Source organism: Mesitornis unicolor, unplaced genomic scaffold (assembly GCF_000695765.1).
Source record: "Mesitornis unicolor isolate BGI_N332 unplaced genomic scaffold, ASM69576v1 scaffold5982, whole genome shotgun sequence".
NCBI lineage: Eukaryota > Metazoa > Chordata > Aves > Mesitornithiformes > Mesitornithidae > Mesitornis > Mesitornis unicolor.
The window spans coordinates 57,191-78,496 of record NW_010167012.1 but is presented as its reverse complement, the minus strand read 5'-3'; the positions used below and the strand labels follow the sequence as shown (position 1 = coordinate 78,496).

Below are 21,306 nucleotides of genomic sequence, written 5' to 3'. Positions count from 1 at the left end.
GCTCTCGGGCCCTGCCAAGAGCCACAGGCTTGGGGCCAGCTGGGGCTGGGTCACAGAGAAGCCTAGGAAGCCTCATATCCCTCAGCCAGCTGGGTCACAGAGCAGGACATGCGTCCGAGGTGGTTTTCCCCCCTTTTCTCCACCGAGGGCTCATGGAAGGAGTTGGCAGGAGAGCGACAGGCACACCACTGCCATGGGATGGGGGCTGAGGAGGATGCCAGGATGAGACCCGGTTTTGGCCCAAATTCCCATGCACCAAAGCACCTAAGAGCCCATAAGAATCCTTCCAGCACTTCCAACACTGAGTGCCAGGAAACTTCTCCATTCACCTGTGCTCTGAGACCCAGCAGATGTGTCCAGGATGGGCACGGGGAGGCTTCAAGCCAGGCTGGGATGCATGGTAGCCCCAGTGCTTGTGGAAGCCGGTTCCCTGGGGACAGTACCCAGCAAAATGGGGAGGAATCAAACCTCAGAAGCAATTTTTCAATCTGGCACAAGGGCTTCAACTCAGAGCAAGAGGATGAAATTAAGAAAAGGAAATGTATGCCGCATCAGAAGGCAATCTGCCGGCCAAGTGGTGGGTTTCGTGTGTCCCCGGAGAGGCAAGGGGGACTGGGGATGTTTGTAGCCAGCCTGACCAAACCAGCAGTCGATAAACAAGGGCAGTGGCGAGGGATCCTGCCCAGCCAGGCAAGAGAATAAACCAAACCGTGGCTCCTCTGAGGCCTATTTTTAAATTCAGAGGAATCACTTCAAAAACGCCCAGGTGACTCAGAGCCTGGAGCGTGAGCTTGGAGAGCTGCAGGGGGGCTCTCGCACCCAGGAGCTCATGGAGGTACCTTTAAACCCCCGCTAGTCAATAAAAAGACGCCATCCATCCTTACAGGCAAAAGATGACTGCATTTCCAAGGAAAACATTCCTATTTTTTCCTAAACCAGAGAAATTTTGGAGCCTGGCAGGTCTTTGCAGCCACATCTTTGTCAGAGTGATTTTCTCTCTTCCCTGGCTGCCCTCCACCAGGTGTATTTATAGCAAATGAGGGTGACCTATGGAGATCTTCCTTCCTAAGGAACAGGCAGATCTGAACCAAGGATGGAGAATAAAAGGCAGAGAGGTTTGCTGGAGACTTTGGGCTGTTTCCAAGCTGCAGTTCCCAGCACCCTGCATCAACTCAGCCTGTGGGTGCTAAATCAGAGCGAGCATTTCACACCAAGCTCTGCCCCAACCAGATCCGGGGTGCACGGACAAGCTGTGTCGGTCCAGGACCAAAATCATCAGAGCCTTGGGAAGGGGAAGGGATGCACCAGCAGGTTATATTGGTCCCGAAATCCTGGTAAATACCCAGGTGAGCCGGTTTGCAGCATGACTCTGTGATTCGCAGGGTAATTTTCAGCCAAGAGAGTGCAAAGTCTGAGATCAAAGCCATGAGGGCTCTTCCCTCGGCGAGAGGACGCCTGGATTAAGCTCGGCGGGAGCTTGCACAGCTGCTGCAGCGGCGCCGCGAGACGTTTGCCGACAGACGCAAAATCAGGTCACACGTAAAAGCTCCAGACGCTGCAGTGCCGGCCTGCGGAAAGGGATGTGGGCTGTGAGCGGTGTCCCCAGCTCCTGTGAATGCTTGGGTGTGCAGGTGTTCTCCTCCTTGGGATGCCGCAGGGGTCTGACCAGGGGATGCTCCACACTCGGCAGCACAGAGGGAAGCAGGGGGAAAAGCAGTGAATCCTGTGCAGGAAGGATGCAGGTACTCATTGATATTTAGGGATATTCCCAAGCTTTCTCGATGAAAAGGGCAAGGGGAGATGCGTGGGTGCCAGAGACTCCGGGCAGGCTTCCTGTCTCATCCCAGTCCTTTCCCATGTTTCTGAGCAGGGCAAGATGTGGTCCTCGTCCTAGATAATCGGCCCAGGGTGTCATTTGACCCTGACCCCGTTAGCTGGAGTCAACATCTGTCCCCTCCACAGAGCTTATGACTGCCTGCTTGCACTGCAGGGCCCTGAATGAAATTCAGGTCCTTGATGGTGTTCACCCACTACACTCCAAAATTGTGCTCTGAGAATATTTTCATTGGTTTTTTTTTTCCCTTTTCTACTGATTTTCAGGTTAAATCATTGACCCTTGACAATGCAGCACCAATAAATTCGAAGGCATATTCCCAGCAAGGGCAATAACACATTTGCAGATGGGGAAACTGAGGCACAGAGCAGCCCTGTGGCCCATTCAGGGTGACCCCACCAGGTAGGGACAGAGGCTGGGACACAACAGGTTTGGAAGCTGAGATGTGCCAGGACAACCTGGCCTTTCTGTCATGAACTGTGTGGTGATCAACTGGGCTCATGTCACAACTGTGCCCAGGGCACCCAGCATCAGCCTCCTCCATGATCCCAGCCCATGCCATGGTGACCCATGCAGGAGTTACTCAATGAAACTGGGTTATCCAAGAGGCCAAATGTTATTCAAGAGGCTGCAGGTCCCTGATCTGCAGAGCCTGGACTCAAGAATGCCAAAAGTCACTCTTCTCAGCAACCAGTCCTGATTAAATGTGACAGCATCTCCATCCACTGAGAGGGTCAAAAGGGGCTGAGACACATCTGTAGGGACGATGCCTTCGGCAAGGAGGCTCCTGTCCAAGAGTTCATCCTACAGGGAGCACAGACATCAAACCAGGTGGAGATGGGTGGATGGTGCTCTGCCACCTCCATAGCAGAATTTCAGGTGTGTTGGGTACCATTAACCCAAGAGGACCTACTCTACAAAGTGTGCAGATGGGACATTAGCTAGCTTGCATGGCATTCATCCCATGGCAATATAAACTGACCCTGAGGTCCATCTCGAGCAAAAGATGAGGAGCACCAACATCCAAGGCCACCTGGATGTGGTGGGATGGACAGCAAGGTATCTGCAGTGAGAAAGGTGAGGTCTCTCACTGCAGCTGAGTGATGGTGTGGTGCCCATAGTACAATAGTCCTTCAGACCTGTGGTTGATTGGCAGAGCCCTAAAAACATCTGGGAACACCCAGATGGCCTCTGTCACACTTCCAACAGCACCACTGAGCACTTTAGAGATGGGTTTCCCTTTTCTGGAGTGACTGGTGTGTTTCCAAGGGTGCTGGGCGGGGGGTGAACATTGACGCTTGGTGTCCAGTGCTTGCCAAGGCCCCTGTGCAGCTGCTGGCAATAAGTCAAGTGAAACACCCTACAGAAGGAGGCTTTGCCAAAGCAAAAGCTGCTGGCTCAGCCATCCTGGTCCCACCAGCCCAGCCTGGCCCTTCAGGCAGATTCTCAGGAGTGAGTCAGGACCAGCTCACCATGGTGTGTGCCGTCACCACAGTCACCCAGAGCTGCAGCTGGCTGAGGGCTTGCAGGAACCCTTTGATGGGGGGTCCCGGGTCTTTCCCCACCCCTGAGATGGAAGAATGTGATTTCATCAATGGGAGGTGTCATCATCACCTGGTTGTTGAGAAATGATTCCCACCTCCACATTAGAGCAGAAATAAGTGACTCAGAGGGTCAGGGCTGGGTGTGCAGGCAGGCTCAGGTGCTCCTCTGCTACAGAGCCAGCTCTGGAGATGCAGGCTGGTCTCCATGCCATTGCCCAGCCCTTGGCACATGCAAGTGGCATCCGTCTTGCTCTGGTCAGACATGTGCAACATGGCCACCAACATCTGAGCTACCCTCAGCTCCTTTTACACCTCAGGGTGCATCACAGTGGGGTTTGTCTAACCTATTTGTGGTGTTAGGATGAGCTTAACTGTGTCTTAAAAGTGCCAGGTTGACTTTGTTGACCAGAAAGGGGATTTTGGCCGTGACCCCGAGTGGAGACTGGTACAAAGGCCACCAGCCTCCATTTTCGAAGTCTTATCTAGAGGGAACCCTAGACCCATGTGGTTTGTAGTCAGTGAAGCCAGACCCAACAAGATCTCCTGCCCAGGACATCTTAAAGCAGCTTGTACCCAAATACAAGGGATGACTGGACATGAGGATGAGCTCTAAGGGAACACAGCTGCCACCCAGTTGGGCGGCCTGGGACCTGCACATCCCTGGGCCTTCAAGGCAGAGCAGGCAGGGCTGCGCAAAGGCTCAGGGACAGGGGCCATGGAGCCACTGCATCCAAATGGCTAGGCTCAAAATCAGCCCAACAGCAAGGAAGGGTGTCTCATCCCAAGGGGTCACAGCACAAGCCTCAGCATGGAGAGGGGGTTTGGTGTGGCTGGTCAGAGCAGACCAGGGGAGTCAAGAGGGGTCTGAAATTCAGAAAGTTGGTGTATTGACAGGTCTCTGTTCTGGTGGGGAGACAGGGGGAATAAAAAGGTCACTGCAACATTGACAGTGATGGAAAAAAAGGAGGAAAACGTAGAGGAGGCACTGTAGTGAAACAACCTGGGAGATGAGTTTCTTCATGACACACACAGGAGTCATTTCAGAGTGGAAAGAAACTGATGGGCTGGAAGAAAACCTCTGACTGGTGGAAGGACAGGGAAAAACCCTTCAGGGTCCTGTTTGTAGGGGTCTGAGGGAAGCCCAGGTGTGAATCAGGGAGGTTGTGGTCCCTGCAGACAGTGGGACATGGAGCGCGGAGGAGACCATGCAGGCGAGAGGCTCCTGGGAGGGACAGGGACAGCTTGAGAGGCTCATCCCCTTGAGGACAACTGCACCATCTCAGAGCTTAGGGAAATGTCAGCCAGCACAGCTGAGCTAATACGAAGAGTATTGGTTTATCCTGGAGATAAATTAATGATTTTTCAGAGAGATCCCACTGGATGCAGCAGGGATGGATGCTCCAGGAATCAGCAGGAGCTGAAAGCTGTAGAGAGTCCAGCATTTGGGCTGCTGATGGGCTGGGAGGAGTGGTTCCAGAGAGCCAGTCCTTTTGGGATACATCTCATCCAAGGTGCCCTGAACTTTCAAGCCCATGAAATGAGAAACCAGCTGTCCCAGAGGCTGCCCAGGCTCCTGGCAGGGAGAGGCCTTCGCTGGCAGCACAACTGCCCAGCTGCCGGGGCAGGCGCGTGGCTCTCGCACGGGATGCCCAGTCACAAGAAAGAGCAATTGATGCTCTCCAAGGCAGCCACAAAAAAGCCCCAGAGCCAGCAGGGTGTCCTGCAGAATCGCAATGAGCTGAGTACCCCCTGCTCCGCCAGCACGCAGCCCCACTGCCGCCTGCCGCTGGGCACGTCACCGTCTTTCCGACCGGACAGCAGCTAAATGGACAGGTCTGAGACATCACTGGGGATGCCATCAGCAAGGGAGTGTAAAATAACCCCAAAGGGTTGGGAGCCTCCTTCCTATAGAGCAGAGGCTGCAGTTGCTTATGGGATGAGGGTCAGATGGGTGATGGGGGGCAAATAGGGGAGGAAGGACTATTTTTGGTGATGTAGGGCAGCGCAGAGCAGGAGCAGACACTGGAAAGTTTGCGGCATCTGGGTTTGCCCTTCATTGCACTGATCCTGGTGGGATCCACCAGCTCCCCTGTACTCTCTAGACCCGTCTCTTGCTGCCTTTCCCATCCATCCCTTCCTTGCCTTGGCTTTGCACCCCTACACTGAGCAGGGAACCACTTTCAGCAGCCGTCACAGTCTTGGTTGGTTTGGTTGGGTTTTTGTTAAGAATAAAAGTCTCTGTATACAAAAAGGAGCTGGAGGAGGAAAGGGGATCTGTTCCCCATCCTTGTTCCCTCGTCTCCCTCTGCGCCGCTCCTGAGAGTGGCAGTGGTGCTCATGAACGCAGACCCCTGGGTACCAGGGATGCCCAAGCAGCACCGCAGGGACACAGAGGCAGAGAGGTGACATCTCCCAGTCCCAGACCCTGCCCGGGATGACAATAAAACCCTTACATCAACTCATCAAAGGATGGCCAGAGAACAGAAAGCCAGGACATGGCTGGCATGGCTGTCTCTCTGCTTTCTGTGGGCCATTGCTCTCCCTGCATCCAGAGGCCAGGATGCTTTTTCTTGGCCTCCTTCAAACACGGGAAGTGCCAGCTCCTGGCACCAGGGATGCTTTCTTGTTCATCTTGCTTCACTTGGCATGTCATAGCCCCCCTCTGCGACTCAGTTTCCCCATCTGTTCACAGAGAGAATGATGCTACAAACTCTCGGAAAGCACCAAGAGGCTGATGCTGAGAAATGCTGTCTCAGACGTAGCCATAATTAGCACAGTCTCACAGACAAAATTATTTCTCTTTTCTGTATTGGTAACATCACTGACTTAAACCTTGTAACACAGAGAAATGAGACACTTGTTTTTCCCAGTGCAAATGGCTCCGTTCGCCTGCAGCACTGGTCGAGACCGGGCTTAGAGCATCGCCTGCGCACAAATGGATGTGGCAAACCCCATGCGGAGCCAGTCAGGCAGCCGCATGGGTGCAGGCGAGTGGGGTTTATTTTAGGGGACATCATTCCCCACACTCAGTGCTGCTGGGACACAGGTGTTTTATGGGATCAGAGGGGTCTGTTGGCTCGAAGGGAGCTTGAGGTGATACCAGAGCCAGCCCCATCTTGCGTTTACACCCACAATGCTCACAGCATTGGCAATGCACACAGCCATCGTCCATAGGGCAAACCACCTACCTTAAATGCCGCAGCAAAGCACCTCCATCTCCAGCAGCCTGGGGATCTTCCTGCACCGCTGCGAGTTCCTTGTGCCCCAAGGAAGGGTGGTACTGGGTCCCTCTCAGGCTTCACAGGGACCAGCCCAGTCCTCATGCTTGAGGAAGACTCGATGCTGGTGGCCCATGCATCCTTCATCTCCATGCCCTGCGCCAGCCAGGCTGCCCGGGCAGACCCATGCTATGTCTGCCCACTGCTTCTAGCCTGGATTTAATTGCCACAGTAATTAGGAAGATGCACAGGGTGTAATTTATGCTTAGCCAATGCATTTTGCTGCAATTCCTGGTGTTGGGTCTCAGCTCTTTCTCTCCACCATCCTGATGGAAATACTGAGCTGCTTCCTTCCAGGCAGCAAGGTCAGTCAATTTTCCTCCAAGGGAATAAATAATCTTTTAAATCTGAAAGAGGAAACAGAGTTTAAGTAACAAACTTCAGGTTTGCTTTGCACTTGTGCTTTTTATTTGTTTTCTTGTTGAAAGATCAATTCTCCGCAGTGAGAGAACATTTGACTGCAATGTTAACTGGAGCCTTCACTTTCAATTTGGCATTTCATTTGACTGATCAAGATATATAGATCTGCAGTGGACAGATTCACCCCAGAATAAATAATTTGATGGTTTGACACATATGTACTCCAGTCCTCACTTCTTCCATTTTTATGGTGTTGTGGAGGGGTGAATAACGTGGGTTTTTCGCATGTTTTTTGTGGCAAGTTGTGTTGGACTGAAGTTGGAAGTCAACTCCAGCACGAAATGGCATCTGGAAAACAATTTTCACTAATTGAAATTACGTACAGCCAACTCATTAGCAAAAAAATAAATAATTAATCCAACTGCTTTTTGCATGTGAAATGGTTCTTTTAATCAGGAGAAATATGCATTGGACAGAAGAGGCTGAACTGGTTGTTTTGGGTTACTGTGTCCTCTGAGGTTTAGAAACAGTAGATCTCGTCGGCACTCCTAATTCTCATTTAGACATTAGGTGGAGAAAACAACCGCCTTCATTTCGCAAGCTTCCAGCCAATTTTTCAGCCTTGAATGTATTAATCTTTGAACTGGGCTAAGTGCAAGAAGGCAAATGTTCCCTTTGCAGCGACAAATTGTGCTGTGAGGATCCTGGACAGCAATAACAAGTTGTAGCCTAAGAAACTGAGGAGTTCAGTTGTTGACTGCAAAATCGGGAGTCAGGTTAGCGAGCAGAAGTGTAAAAAACAAGAAATTAAAAGCCAGCCGATACTGATCTCTTGTTCCAGCTGTAATTTAGGATATCTCTTTTTCTGAAGTGTCCTTCTGCATTGCAGAGATAAAGACCCACCTCAGCCCTGCTTTGTGGCTGGGTTCATGCCTCTTCATGGGAGATGCTATCTCCACTTTCCTGCCTCGGATTTAGCTGGGGAGCAGAGCACGATGTCCCGTCGTACACAGATGATGAAATGCCAGCAGCAGGTCCCAAGGCCCCTCTTATTCCCCTTCCAGTTGGGATCTCTGATCTGCTCCTGCCTTTCAAGGGCTCTCGGTGCTTTTCAGACACAGCCGATTGGAGGTCTCCTGTGGGTACCAACTTCTCCTTTGATTTAGCGGCATTCTCAGCGCGCGATGGTGACATACAGGGAAGGATGGTGGCACTGGGCAGCCCACCCTGGTGCTGTGCAGATGGCACCAGATGATTTCTTATCTGGCATCTTCCCCTCGGCACCACCAGCTTTCTGCAAGCCACAGCATTTTGTGGGATGGGGTATGAGCCACAAAGGCTCTCAGAACCCAGTCACAAGAGGTATTTTTTATATGCTGTTGCATTTCAGCTTCTAATAGAGCCCACATTTGACAAATCTGGCATTTTAAGTGGTTTTTAGAGCTGCCTTCTTTCTTCATCCTCCCCTTTTTCCTCTCCCTGACTTTCAGAGTCCTCAATTCAAAGAGGTTCTTTTGCATAAAGAATAAAAATATGCAATGCGTAGAAAAAGTCAAGTGCAATACAAATAGTAATTGAAAAAACACCACTTTTATCCAGCAAAGTCCTGGATTAACATTGAAGATAGCCAAAGCTGCCTCTCATTGCTTTTCCTTTGTACTGTACAAGTACCTTGCCCTGACTTCTCCAATCACACAGAGACACGCAGAGACACGTAGGGTCAGCTGCTGAGCCAGGGCCGGGTAATCAGCTCCCAGCCAATTACTATGCCAGGGGCAGGGCTGATGTGTGAGAGCCTCCAAGGTGGCCGGATCCACCAGGTGATGGTCCAACGTGGTGAGGAGCAATGACCTGAGACTTCTGGCTAAGCACATTGATCTCCTCATCACGGTGCTGGGCAAGAAACACCTTCACACTCCAGGTGCATGGGGATTTTGAGTGTCTCTTCCTCAAACTTGCCCTGCAGAAATAATCTTCTGCTGGAGGTGGGGTTGCTCCCAGTGTAGCAGAGGCTCAGCCGTATGATGGGGGTGTGCAGGACCCGCCTTGACTCAGACCCAGAGATGTTTGCACACCAAATTTCTATTCTTGACAACAAAAATGTTCAGACACTAAAAATGTCCAGTAAATTTATTGCACAGGGGTAACACTGAAAACAAGTCCCTCATGCCCATCGTGCTGTCCATCAGCGATGTATCCAGCTCTCATAATTTCACCCCCATCTCTTAGGGACTGGGCTGTTCCTCACTATGTGTCCTAATTCCTGAAGTCCTGGTGCTGCTGAAGAATCTCAACTTCTGTTTCTTTTCTCTTTAAAAGCAGCACTTGTCATGATTTGCACTGCAGAGAAATGCTCAAAAATGTTGCTGCCTGAAACCAGGAGCCAAAAGACAAGAACATCACATCTTTTCCCCCCCAGTTCTGAGATTCTGCAGAGTGTTTCATGATTTTGCAGCCGTTGCCAATGGTGTTAAATCATTTCCCTCCCACCTACCTCAGGGTCCTGGAGGAAGAAGCCAGCAATCCAGGAAAATCCTGGAGGGCTGTGACCACACATGGTGGAGCTGGGAGGGAGCCCTGGAGCTGCCTGGGTGCAGATCTATGGCTCTGAGCAAATTGTACCCCATTGAACAGGGACACTGGGTGCACTCTCAGGACTAAAACACGGCAGCAGGAGGGTGACACATCCAGAGCATGGCCACCTCGGTGCAGGCTCTCAGCACCCTTGGAAGCACTCGATGCTGCCTGCAGCATCAAGTGGTCTCATGGCTCCTTTTGGAGCATGAAGGGACTGACTGAGCTTAGAGGGCAGCACTCCCTGGTAGACACAAATTAAATTATTATTTCCATCAGGCATCAGAAGCCCTGGGAGTCCCCAGCCCCTTGCTTAACCCCCATCCACCCACATTCAGAGTGAGGGGGCTAAGCGCTGGGTGAGTTGTCCTTGATGAGAACTGGTGTTTACACAGTGACGCAGCGCTTGAACATATCAGGATCCAACCACAGGCTGTAAACCAAGACTGCTTTGAAAACAGGATTAATTTTTATGTGCACAAAGGATTTATATTTGCTGCTGGGGTGAAGGATGCTGCTGGAAGGATGTGAGAATAATTGCCTTTCTCATTGAGCAGCAGAAGATAACACACACTCCTTCGCCTTCTTTGGACAACAGCAATGTCTCCTCCACACCCGGGGCATAGCCTGAAGGGCAAAGACATGTGCAAAGTCCCCATGTTTCCATCCACCACACTGCAATCCCCAGCCCTCCCATGCTCCCCCTTCCCCTTACAGCCTCCCGTTGCAGTGGGCTCCACTGGGATGCCCAAGATGAAGTCATTGGCACTGGTTCACAGTGGAGCTGCCATGGAGGATTCTCACATCCCACCTCTGAGATGAAGACAACTGGGCAAACGATCTGAAAGAAGCGCTGCAGTTACTGGAAGCCTGTGGTTTGCTCCCAGATATTGGTTGTGATTCATCACCAGAGCCCAGGGAGTCCAGCGGCACAGACATCTCAAATGAAGTGATCCAGCCAGCAGCTGCTTCTCCATCGAGGCCAGGAGCAGCCCCAGGAGGGCTGTGTAACTGCTTGGCAGTGAACACATCCAGGCTGGGGTGATGTGGCTGCTCCGAACATCCCAGGGACCAGAGATGTGATAAAACAAGTCTCCCTGTCTCAGCAGGCAAAGATTTAACTCACTCATCTAGCTGGAAAACTGAATATGGCAGGTTTAGACTCAGAAACCAGGTGGGCAGTGTGGACGGATAGGGGGGAACAGGGAAACTCCAATGGGGCTGTGGGTGATGCTGACCCATGGGAGAGACCAAGCCCAAAGTGGACTGAGCTGTGATGTGTGCTTTCAGTCTTGGTCCCACCAGGGCTGATGGCATCAGGAGAGAAGCAAAGGTAGGGTCATGTGTCCAGCCTTGGAGCATTGGAGCCAGGAGAGGGCACCTCTCTTCCCATACTTTTACCCATCCACTGGATGGACATCCCTGATGGACTCTCATGTTTTGTATTGCCGTTTTGGCGTGAAGATAACACAGCCCAGCCTGGCTGCCCTATAGAAGCATTACTTCCCATTTAGCCCATAAAGCCCTTTTTCACCTTATTTCCCCTGCTTCTTCTGGGGATGTTTGTGTCCCTAGGGCTGCTTTTGGATGTGCTCATATCCCTCTGCTATCCTCAGAGATCTCAGGGCTGCCTCCAAGATCCCAGGAATTGTGTTGGGGCAGACTGAACCCACACCAAGGCAGTAGCATCTCCTCAAACCCTGTTTGGGGTCCAGGAGGGCTGCAAATGGTCCAGGTACCGGCACAACCTGCTCTGATGAAGCTCAAAGCACAAACCCTCCTTTTTCTTGCTGTTTGCTGGAGCTGTGGCCAGCTCCAAATTCACCCACCACTAAACGAAGCACTCACCAAAGCCCTGGGGATGCTGTGTCTCGGTGTGTGGGTACGAGTCAATTTTGGCAGGATGGATTTGTTCTCATAAGCCTCACAATCACCCTCGCCTTTATCCATTAGAGAATGACTGGCTATTAAAAGCAGTTAGAAACATTTGGTGGACTTGCCAGCTGCTTCACCCCAGCCAGACCCTCTTGAGCTTTGCAGAATAATTTCTACTCAGAAAGCTACCATTTTAGGATGATAAACCAAACCCTGGGCACAGAGCGGATGAGAAGGAACTTCACCGGGATGCAGACAACCCACTTAGGGATCTATACACCCCCACGCATGTGTTTTCAACCTCTTTAGTGATGGTTTTGGCTGCATTAAGCAGCCTTGTGGTGTGATGCCATCTCTTCTTGCTGCAGTGGAGGGGACCCAAAGCATTCTGGGAGCAGAGATCCTTGCAGAAGAGGTTTAGAATCATAGAATCATAGAATGGTCTTGGTTGGAAAAGACCTTTAAGATCATCGAGTCCAACCATTGAACCAGCCCTAAGTCAAAGGGCTTGGTTATGCCCAACTCATCTCTGCTGAGCCTCAAGCTGCTGTAACTGTCACCACGTGTGGGCTGAGCTATGGGGCTTGGAAAGGTGTCAGATGATGCCAAGCAGAATGGCCAACACGTGGTGAGAAAATCCTTCTCTGGCTCTCAGTGATGTGGTCCCAGCTCTGCTTTGCCCCTCTGCAGGGAGATCTCCAGCTGCAGTGGCAGACAGGTGAAGATTTGAGATGCAACCCCATCTGCATGGGTCGATGGTGCCTGTTCCCATCAATGCCTCTCCTGCTACAGGAACCCATCCAAAAGCGTGAACTGTAGAAAAACGCAATGTTGTCCTCACCCAACTGACCACTGCAGCTGAGCTCTTGCTCACTCTGAGTAAACAGACGTGAGTACAGTGCCACACGGTGGAAACCACCTTCCCACAACCACCTGTCCTGTCCTCTTGCACCATGTCCCCCTGTCCCCTTTTGTTCCAGGGGGCCTGCTGGCACTTCTCAGGTTTCTTTTACAGCTGGAATTTCTTGCAGATCAACCAAGCAGGGGTGCTGGGAGCAGACAGTGCACCTCCCAGTCCCTTTGGTGGAAGTCTGTCTGTGGCAGACCATCCATGTCAGGCTGGGAGTCCTGTGCCAATGGAAGCTGCTGGGCTATTTTGGTGCACAACATGGGCTGTCACCACATGGTACCAACATCTTTGCTGCAGAGGGACACACTTCTGGCTCACCTGAAAGGCTCTCCATGACCTTTGGATCAGTTGTTTAAGTCTTTAGATGGCACATGACAAGCATCAGGTCTGAGATTTTGGATCAGGACAACCTCCCATGCATCCCAGAGGAAATGCTGATAGGGCTGGTCTCCTCCCTTCTGAGCACTTGTAGGAGAGCTCCATCCATCTTCCAGCTTTGACTGATGTTGGTTGACGTCCTTCCCTCCCAAGGCCACCACTCGCATGATCACACACCCACCAGCTGTCACGTACCCACATTTCTTCCAAGGTGGAGAACCAGAAGTGATGTGACCACGAGTGTAACACGCTGAAATGGCATCAGCACCCCGCTGCCCAGGAGGTGTTTTCTCACATCACCTCCATGGTTGTGTCATTGCCACCTGTCAACCCCTTCCGAGCTGTGAGAGCTCCCGGGATGACGCAGGAGGGTGTGAAAAGCCTTTGTGGTGGGAGCCATCCAACAGCTCCAGCCAGGTTTGCAGACAACTTGGACCCAGCACTGGCATTGGCTTGCTGCAGCTGTTGGATGGATGCTGTTGGGAGTGTGAAGGGCTGAAGAGATGGTGTTTGATCCCGAAAAGCTGCAAAGCTCCCAGCTGTCACATAGAAGGGACATGAACAAATAGGAGATGCACTCAAATTATGCAAGGGGGATGGTGGTACGTAGAGACATTTATGTCAAGGCTAACAGACCCCTTTTGTCATTTTCATACCTTTCAAATTCTTGAAAACCTTCAAGATTTGGAACTTAGGGTTTTTACCTAAATGAAACCCAAAGGAGATCTGAAGGGAAGGAGGAAAATAGCCAAAGCAAGAGTCTGAAGAAGGAAAAAACTCTTCATGTCCAGGGCCAGAGGTGACAAAGGAGCCACGATCAGGGTCCCTCTGTCGTGCAATGTCCATCCTGCAGCACTTCCCACCTTGTGTAGGTGACCAAGGGCCTTCTTGTCCCAGCCCTGAGCTGTGCCCGAGGTTGCCCCTCGCAAGACCTGGATGCCACTTCACATTACACAGCAGCTTTGAACATCAACATCTGAGTTTTCCCACCCAGCGGCCTCCAGGACACTGAAAGATCTGAAGCAAAGATACAGACAGGAAAAAGAAGCAGAACCCAAAATCCTCTGAGATCAAAGCACTTTTGCCTAGAGATTTTACAATTAGATCAGGACATGCTCTGGATGCTTTTCCTTGCTGCACTCATAATACAGATGAGCTTCATGTCAGCTTGGCCTCCTTTCCTCCTACCATGTTGGCTCCAGCTTCATTTCATTAGCACTGTCCTGCCTTCATTAGTGAATTAATTCCCCAGGAATTGCACAGCAAAATAAACTCAACCAGAGCAAGAACATGCAAAGATGAATCTTAGGGCTGGCTGGACAACTGCAAGTATTTTCTGGGCAAAAAAGGATTTTCAAAGAAATACTAAAAAACAAACACATTTTATTCAAACCAGACCTGGAATCCTTGAAGCTTTTCCAACCAAACCAAAATGAGATGTTTTGTTGAGTGTTTGGTTTGGATTAACCTATGGGTTGGAGATCTAGGAAATGAGCCCTCTCTCTCTTGAGGGACAGACTCCAAGGCAAAAATCAAATCAATAGAAATGCAATGAATATCCCACTCTCCATTTATTTTCAGACGTGTCCTGATACGTTAGATGGCCATGGGGACTTTGCCCATCCAGTACCAGACACTTAAAGAGCAGATCCTGGGCTGAGATGTGGTCCCTTGGCTGCAGCAGAGAGGAGTGCAGAGGTCTGGCCACACCAAGATGTGGCAGAAGTAGTTGAATCTGTTTGGGGAATGACAAGCAAAGGAAAAGGAGGGCGAAACAGTGACCTCAGGGTGAGGACCCAGGGAACATTTCATGATCTCCTGGACAAAAGGGACCTCAGCGACTCCATCCTCAACCCAAGAAACTTTGAATGTACTCAGCACTGGTGAGGCCGCACCTGGAGTACTGTGTTCAGTTCTGGGCCCCTCACTAGAAGAAGGATGTGGAGATTCTGGAGCGTGTTCAGAGAAGAGCCACAAGGATGGGGAGGGCTCTGGAGAACAAGCCTGATGAGGAGCGGCTGAGGGAACTGGGCTTGTTCAGCCTGGAGAAGAGAAGGCTGAGGGGAGACCTCATCACCACCTACAACTGCCTCAAGGGAGCTTGTGGAGAGGTGGGTGCTGGGCTCTTCTCCCAGGTGATGGGGGATAGAACAAGGGGAAACAGCACCAAGCTGTGCCAAGGGAGGTTCAGGTCAGAGATAAGGAGGAAGTTCTTTCCTGAGAGGGTCGTCAGAAGCTGGACCAGGCTGCCCAGGGAGGTGGTGGAGTCACCATCCCTGGATGTGTTTAAAGAGCAGGTAGACGAGGTACTTAAGGATATGGTTTAGGGGGTAGACAGGAGCGGTTGGACGTGATGATCTCAGAGGGCTTTTCCAACCGAGAGATTCTGTGATTCTGTGACTGCAACATCTCCTGGAATATCACACCCCGAAGCAGCTTCTTTCCCTGAAGGACCCTGCTCCACGTCTCCCCGTTATCTCTGTGCCCCCCTTGGGGACAATTTGTCTACCTCCATCCATCGATACTTGCATTTCCTCTGGGGATGCAAACGGCACTCTATCAATAATTGATATTTTGCCTCTTTGCATTATTTTCCAAACCCTCAAAGACATTTTTGTTCCACACCAAACCAAAACTCCTACTCATCCCACTTCACCAGGATACCAGTGAGGCTCTGCTCCCTCCAGGCTCCTTTCTCCTGGCCTTGGCAGGGCTTCCAGGAGGACTTGGGGCGATGCCCATCTCTGTGGGGAAGGGATGGTGCAAAAACCACCAGTGAGGCAGAGCAGGAGGAAAATCTAGCAATTATGGTCAGGCTCAAAACCCCACGGACAAAGGAAACAAACCCAAATTATGTGATGATGGTGGTGGCTATTATCATGGATGTTTTAGTCGCAGCTGTTAATAAAAATAATAGTGGTAATAAAATTACGATGATGCTAGCAATTGTTCCGATGCTGATGATAATAATAAGATTATTTATTAATTGTAAGCCATTATCAGCCTTTTCTAGTGCTTATGCCTCCCGGACCCATCCCAAACTCCAGCTCTATCATATTACTGCAAAATGAGGTAAATGAGAAAGGCTTTTTCTTTACAGCAAGGCAGGAATATGGGAACGGCAAAACCTGTCCCTGACACCTTCCCCACTAATTTCTCCTCATCAAACGTCCTTTGTCATGAGGTTGAGCATTAGGTGGGATCTTGCCTTTCTCTCCTTTATTTAGGGTTTTCAGCCTTCAAAGCAGCTGAACCCCAGCAGAGGTGCATGGCCAGACCTTGTGGGTGGATGGAGTAGGAACTCAAAGCCATTTTCTGGCCCTTGTCCTCCACATAGGGCTGATGGGGGGCAGTGGGCACCTGTGAGCCCCAGGACCACACATCCCTGCGGGTGCTGCAGCTGCCTCTGCCCTTGCCTTATTGCTTGGAGGAGAAAAGGGAACAAAAGCCCCAGCTCCTAGTGTTGCTGATTTCTATATATTTTTTGGGTTCAGTCATGGTTCCTGTGACCGTGGTGCACACGTGCAGGGGGATGTGTAGACACACTTTGCTTGCAGCTGCCAGCTGCTTCTGCAGTGCCACACTTAAACCTCATGGTGCAAAGTGAAGCGAGGAGTAGGGAAAATCACGTCCTGGTGTTTGAACCATTGTGTGTGTCAGGCCAGGGATGTGCAGTGAGGTGGCAGAGATGGATGTGGACCATTGCAGAGAGACAGATGTGCAGCAAGGAGGAGGGATGGATGTGCAGCGAGATGGGGGCATCCATGTGAGGCAAAGAGAGATGGATGTGCAGCGAAGAAATAGATGTGCATTGACAAGGGATGGATGCATATTAAAAAGGGGTGGACGTTCAGTGAGGAGGATGGATGTGCAGCAAGGAGGGATGGATGCACAGTGAGGAGGATGGATGTGCAGTGAGGAGGGATAAATGAAGAGCAAGGAGGATGGATGTGCAGCAAGGAAGGATGGATATGCAGCGAGGAGGGATTGTTGTTCAGTAAGAAGGGAGGATGTGCAGTGAGGAGGGATAGGGATGGATGTGCACTGAGGAGAATAGTTATGCAGTGCAGAGGGTGGATGTGCAGTGAGGATGTAGGAGGGATGTGCACTGAAGCCGGGAGGTGGATGAGCAGCCAGCAGCGTGTGGAGCAGTTGCTCTTTTATGTGCATGTTGTACACTGAGGACAGTGCAGGCTTGCCTGCACCCAGGGACCTGAGGTCTGTGTGACCTCCACAGCTGTCCTGATAGCCATCTTCACAACACACAATGTTCTCGAGCCATGGGGGGCCAGGACTGTCAGAGCTAGGCCCCCTGCAGCCGTTCCCCATCCCCTCTGCCTTGACTGCAGGAGTGAACACCATGCCCTCTGATCCAGCCCTGATTCATGGTTTAAGAGCCAGGGACCGTGGTGGCACCGCTGCTGCTCAGCATCGTCATCTCTGGCAATCGCTGTTGCACAGCTCTGCAGGGCGGGGAGCACCCAGGACTGCAGTGCATTCACCAAAATCAGTAGAAGCCCCTAAAAACTCCTGGGAGGGGGGGATGGGACACAGCCATGGCTTGCAGGGGTTGCAAAAAGGGAAGAAGCTATGGCAGGGGTGGCAGTGCTGTTATTTCCAGTGTCCCCCCCTTCTCAAGCCTGGGGAGGTGGCAGTGGGGTGTCACACTGGAAGGGCACATCAGCTCTCCCTAAGGGCCTAACTGGTGACGTGGGGTGCATGGGCCAGCACACAGCCCCACGGGATACTCTGGTATCCTCCGGCCACCTCCTACTTCTATGGCCCCTTCAGCATTTCTCTGCCCTTGTCCCACCGCGCTGGTGCTCTCCCACCACCCCTCACCCTCCCCATGCCCCGACTCTCCCTGCCCTGTGTCTTTCTCAGGGTCTCCTGCCCTCTCTCCTCCCTACAAGGAATAAATCACCCTCCAGCTCCAGCCTGGAAACAGCAGCCCCCACTGCCACCTCCTTCCCATGGGACCTGGCTGCCTCCAGGATGCTGGGAACCTTTTCCCAGACCAGGAAGGGTTCATTTGGGAAAGCTGTCAGGGACTGATGGCTCTGGACTCTCTGAACTCCTGGAGATCAACATCCCCCCTCTCCACCCCATGCCCCTCCATGCTCCCTACTTTGACAGGGCAGAGCGTGGGTTTGGGTCCTTGACTGGTACATTAAAAAACCCCACAAATGCCACATTTTTTTCAGCACAGGTAAGGTCTACAGATGTGCAGCAGGGAGCTCTGAGCACCAGGATGGAGTTCCAGGTTTGCCAACCACCTCCACAAGGTCCCCATGGCCGAGTTAACATCAGCTTCACTGAAAAACCCAGCAAACAGCCTGAAAAATGCTCTTTGTTCAATCCCCTCTGGTGGAAAGCAATAACACTTGGGCTGCGGATCTTCTCAGCCTCCAAGGAGAAGCTTTACTTTGAGGGCCAGGGGAGGAAAAATCAATCTAGCAGGCTCCAATTCTTGCTTGGAGAGCTCTGGAGAGATGAGCCCAACCCCAGTGTGGTCCCTGGTGGCACCAGGGAAGAAGCAGAGCCCAACCAGAGCTTGTTTCTCCTGCTCCCACATCCCTTGGCACCGGCCCATTAGGAAAGAGGGTTTTGTCAATTGGCCCAGCACATTAGGAAATGAAGCAAGCTGTGCCTAGGAGCTTCCCCAGGGGTCCATTAGCATCGGCGGATCCTTTCTCCGGCCCAGCAGGTCCCAGAGGATGCTTTTGCGGGCGATTTCCTCCCCCAGTGCGGGGGAAATTGTCTGGGATGAGGTGCTGGCAAGGCTGGCGCTGGTGGGAGGAAAGGCTGAGGATGTTGTGTGCTCAGATGTGAGGTGGGCTGCCAGAGCAACGTGAAACCCTCCTAGATACAAGCGTTGAAAACACAGGTAGGCTCCAGGTTGCTAAAGCATGTCCTGACTTGGAATCAACCCCCAGAGCTCCAGGATCATGTCTGAGGTCCCTGACCATCCCTGGGGCTGGGAGTGGTGGTAGGAGACAACGTGAGGTTCCAGAGAAACCAGTCCATTAACACATCTATCAGGACAAGCTGTTACTGATGGCCAAGGAAGGGGGTGAGGAGCATCAATGCCATCTCAGCATGGGCACTGCCACCCTATGTGGAGCAAGTCTTAACCTCCAGGCCAAGCATCTCACTTGTGTTTAATCCTTTCCTGCCGTTGTTGTCTCTTCCACAGGTATAAGAGCATGGTGACAACCCGGCGGGCAGCAGTGGCCATAGCTTGCTGTTGGATCATCTCCTTTCTGGTGGGACTCACCCCTATGTTTGGCTGGAACAACCTGAACAAGATGCGGAGGACTCAGGAGCTGAATGCCAGCCACACGGAGTTTGTCATCAAGTGCCAGTTCGAGACGGTCATCAGCATGGAGTACATGGTGTACTTCAACTTCTTCGTCTGGGTCCTGCCTCCCCTGCTGCTGATGCTGCTCATCTACCTGGAAGTCTTCAACCTCATCCGCAAGCAACTCAACAAGAAGGTCTCCTCCAGCTCCAACGACCCCCAGAAGTATTATGGGAAGGAGCTGAAGATCGCCAAGTCGTTAGCACTGGTCCTCTTCCTCTTCGCGCTCAGCTGGCTCCCTCTGCACGTCCTCAACTGCATCACCTTGTTCTGCCCGTCCTGCGAGACGCCGCACATCCTGACCTACATTGCCATCTTCCTCACCCACGGCAACTCAGCCATGAACCCCATCGTCTACGCTTTCAGGATCAAGAAGTTCCGGACAGCTTTCCTGCAGATCTGGAACCAGTACTTCTGCTGCAAAACCAATAAAAACGCCAGCACCACCACAGTTGAGATGGGCAATTAGGAACTGGGAGAGAGCAGAGAGGGGTCCTCATGTCCAGCCTGGTCCCCATCTGGTGGCCGTTCCTGCTGTCAGGGGAAGGGATGGTGAAGACCCGGGAGGTTTGGATTCGCCAGCCCCATGCAATCCAAACAGCCGTGTCCTCCAGCCGCCCCGGGGGGTTATTTATTCACAAGCATCGTACTGTTTTGATATGGTAGCCTGCACTGTTCCTTTCTTTTTTTCTGTTTGTTTTTGTTTGGGTTTTTTTTTAAAGGATTGCCAAGTATTTAAGGAGAAATTGTACAGACAAAGACACAGTTTATCTTCATGCAAATAAAGTAAAATAATGAAAAAGCACCCAGGAGGTCCTCTGCTGTTGATAGAGACCTCTGGCTCCTTGGAGCGTGGCAGTCAGTCTTGCTGGGGGCACCACATGCTCTGGCTCCTGCATCCATGGACCCCATGCCCTGGTGGGAGTGAAGCTGCTGAGAACCAGGGAAGCCCAGGGCGCTGTGATTCCTGCAGCTTTGAAGCTGGGAGTTTTCAAGCCCATTCTTTCGCCTCCATAACCAGGGAGAGGTGAGCTGAGATGGGACATGGGAAGAGATAGGAAAAGGCATCTCATGGCAGTGCCAGCACCCAGAGGGTGATGACGCCACCGTCCCCATGAAGCAAAGGGTCAATCTCAACTCCCAACACCACCAAAGAGGGGAAACACATACGCATAAGCCCAGAGTACACTGCAGAGTACTCTTTGCTGTCCTGGTGTCTCCTCATGGACCCCAACAGCACCCCCCATCCTCCCTAGCTGCACCCACGGAGGGTGATCCCCTCCATGTGTCTTCACTCTCCTTTTACTTTGGCCCTGAGTAGTTTTCCTCTCTTCTCTCCTCCCCTGTCTTCTGTGCAAGGCAGAAGGGGTCTCTCCCAGCCCCTTTTTGTCTCATGTCTCTCATGTTGCTCCCTATGACCCCTCCCTGTGCAGCCAAACCCTTTGGACCCAAACTTTGTGTTATGCAGCCACCTCCATGGCCCAGGAGAGCAGAAAGGCATTCACACTTATTTGGAGACAAGAGGGGATGGCTGCAGGCCACCATATCCACATTGATTCTGCCACAGGTTTATCCATGGACAGGGTGTATTGTTGGTCACAATTGAGGAGAGGGTGCCTGGAGATGGGCCATCACCCCCACCCAACTCTGTGGTTCCTATGGATGGACACTGCCAGTCCCAGCTCTGCAGCAGAAATTTCCAGGGCTGAGGTGGTGGTGGTAAGAGTTAATCTGAGTCAATTTGGGTTCTTTTCTTATCAGCATCCCTTGCTCACCAATCTCTAATTGGAATCACACTTCTTATGACCCTTCCCTGCCCTGTCAGAGTCGTGCCCCTCAGAGTCACTGTCGGGCAAAGAGACTGCAGTAAGGTCCCGCAGGGGCTGGGAGGGGGTGCAGGAAGGAAAAGGACCTTGGGTGGGTGATATTTATGGGTGGCTCTGTAGCTGGCTCTGGAGAGCAATGCTGTGTGCACGTAGCATGGGCAATGGGGCTGCTAGGTGTCCCCTCTGCTGCCACCAGCTCTGTTTAGCCTGGAAGGAGCTTCTCCACTTCTCTTGAGAGGAAGAGGAGGGCAAAGAAAGGTAGGGAGAAGAATGAGAGAAGGTGAGGGGCTCAGCCTCCCACATTTTTAAAGGGCCCAGATATGTCATATTCAGGCTCCTGACTCAGACTACACTGGGCAAAACAGG

At 51.8% G+C, this 21,306-nt stretch overlaps 1 protein-coding gene across 1 annotated transcript in view; it reads left to right on the top strand.

Moving 5' to 3' along the window:
- The window catches only part of ADORA1 (adenosine A1 receptor), a 24,915-nt gene extending 5,206 nt beyond the window's left edge, over positions 1-19,709 (top strand). Inside the window, exon 3 of the mRNA XM_010178517.1 lies at positions 18,950-19,709. Coding sequence (XP_010176819.1) covers positions 18,950-19,583 — 634 coding nt within the window. The 3' untranslated portion in view covers positions 19,584-19,709. The remainder of the gene's footprint in view (positions 1-18,949) is intronic.
- The last annotated feature ends 1,597 nt before the right edge of the window (positions 19,710-21,306 follow it).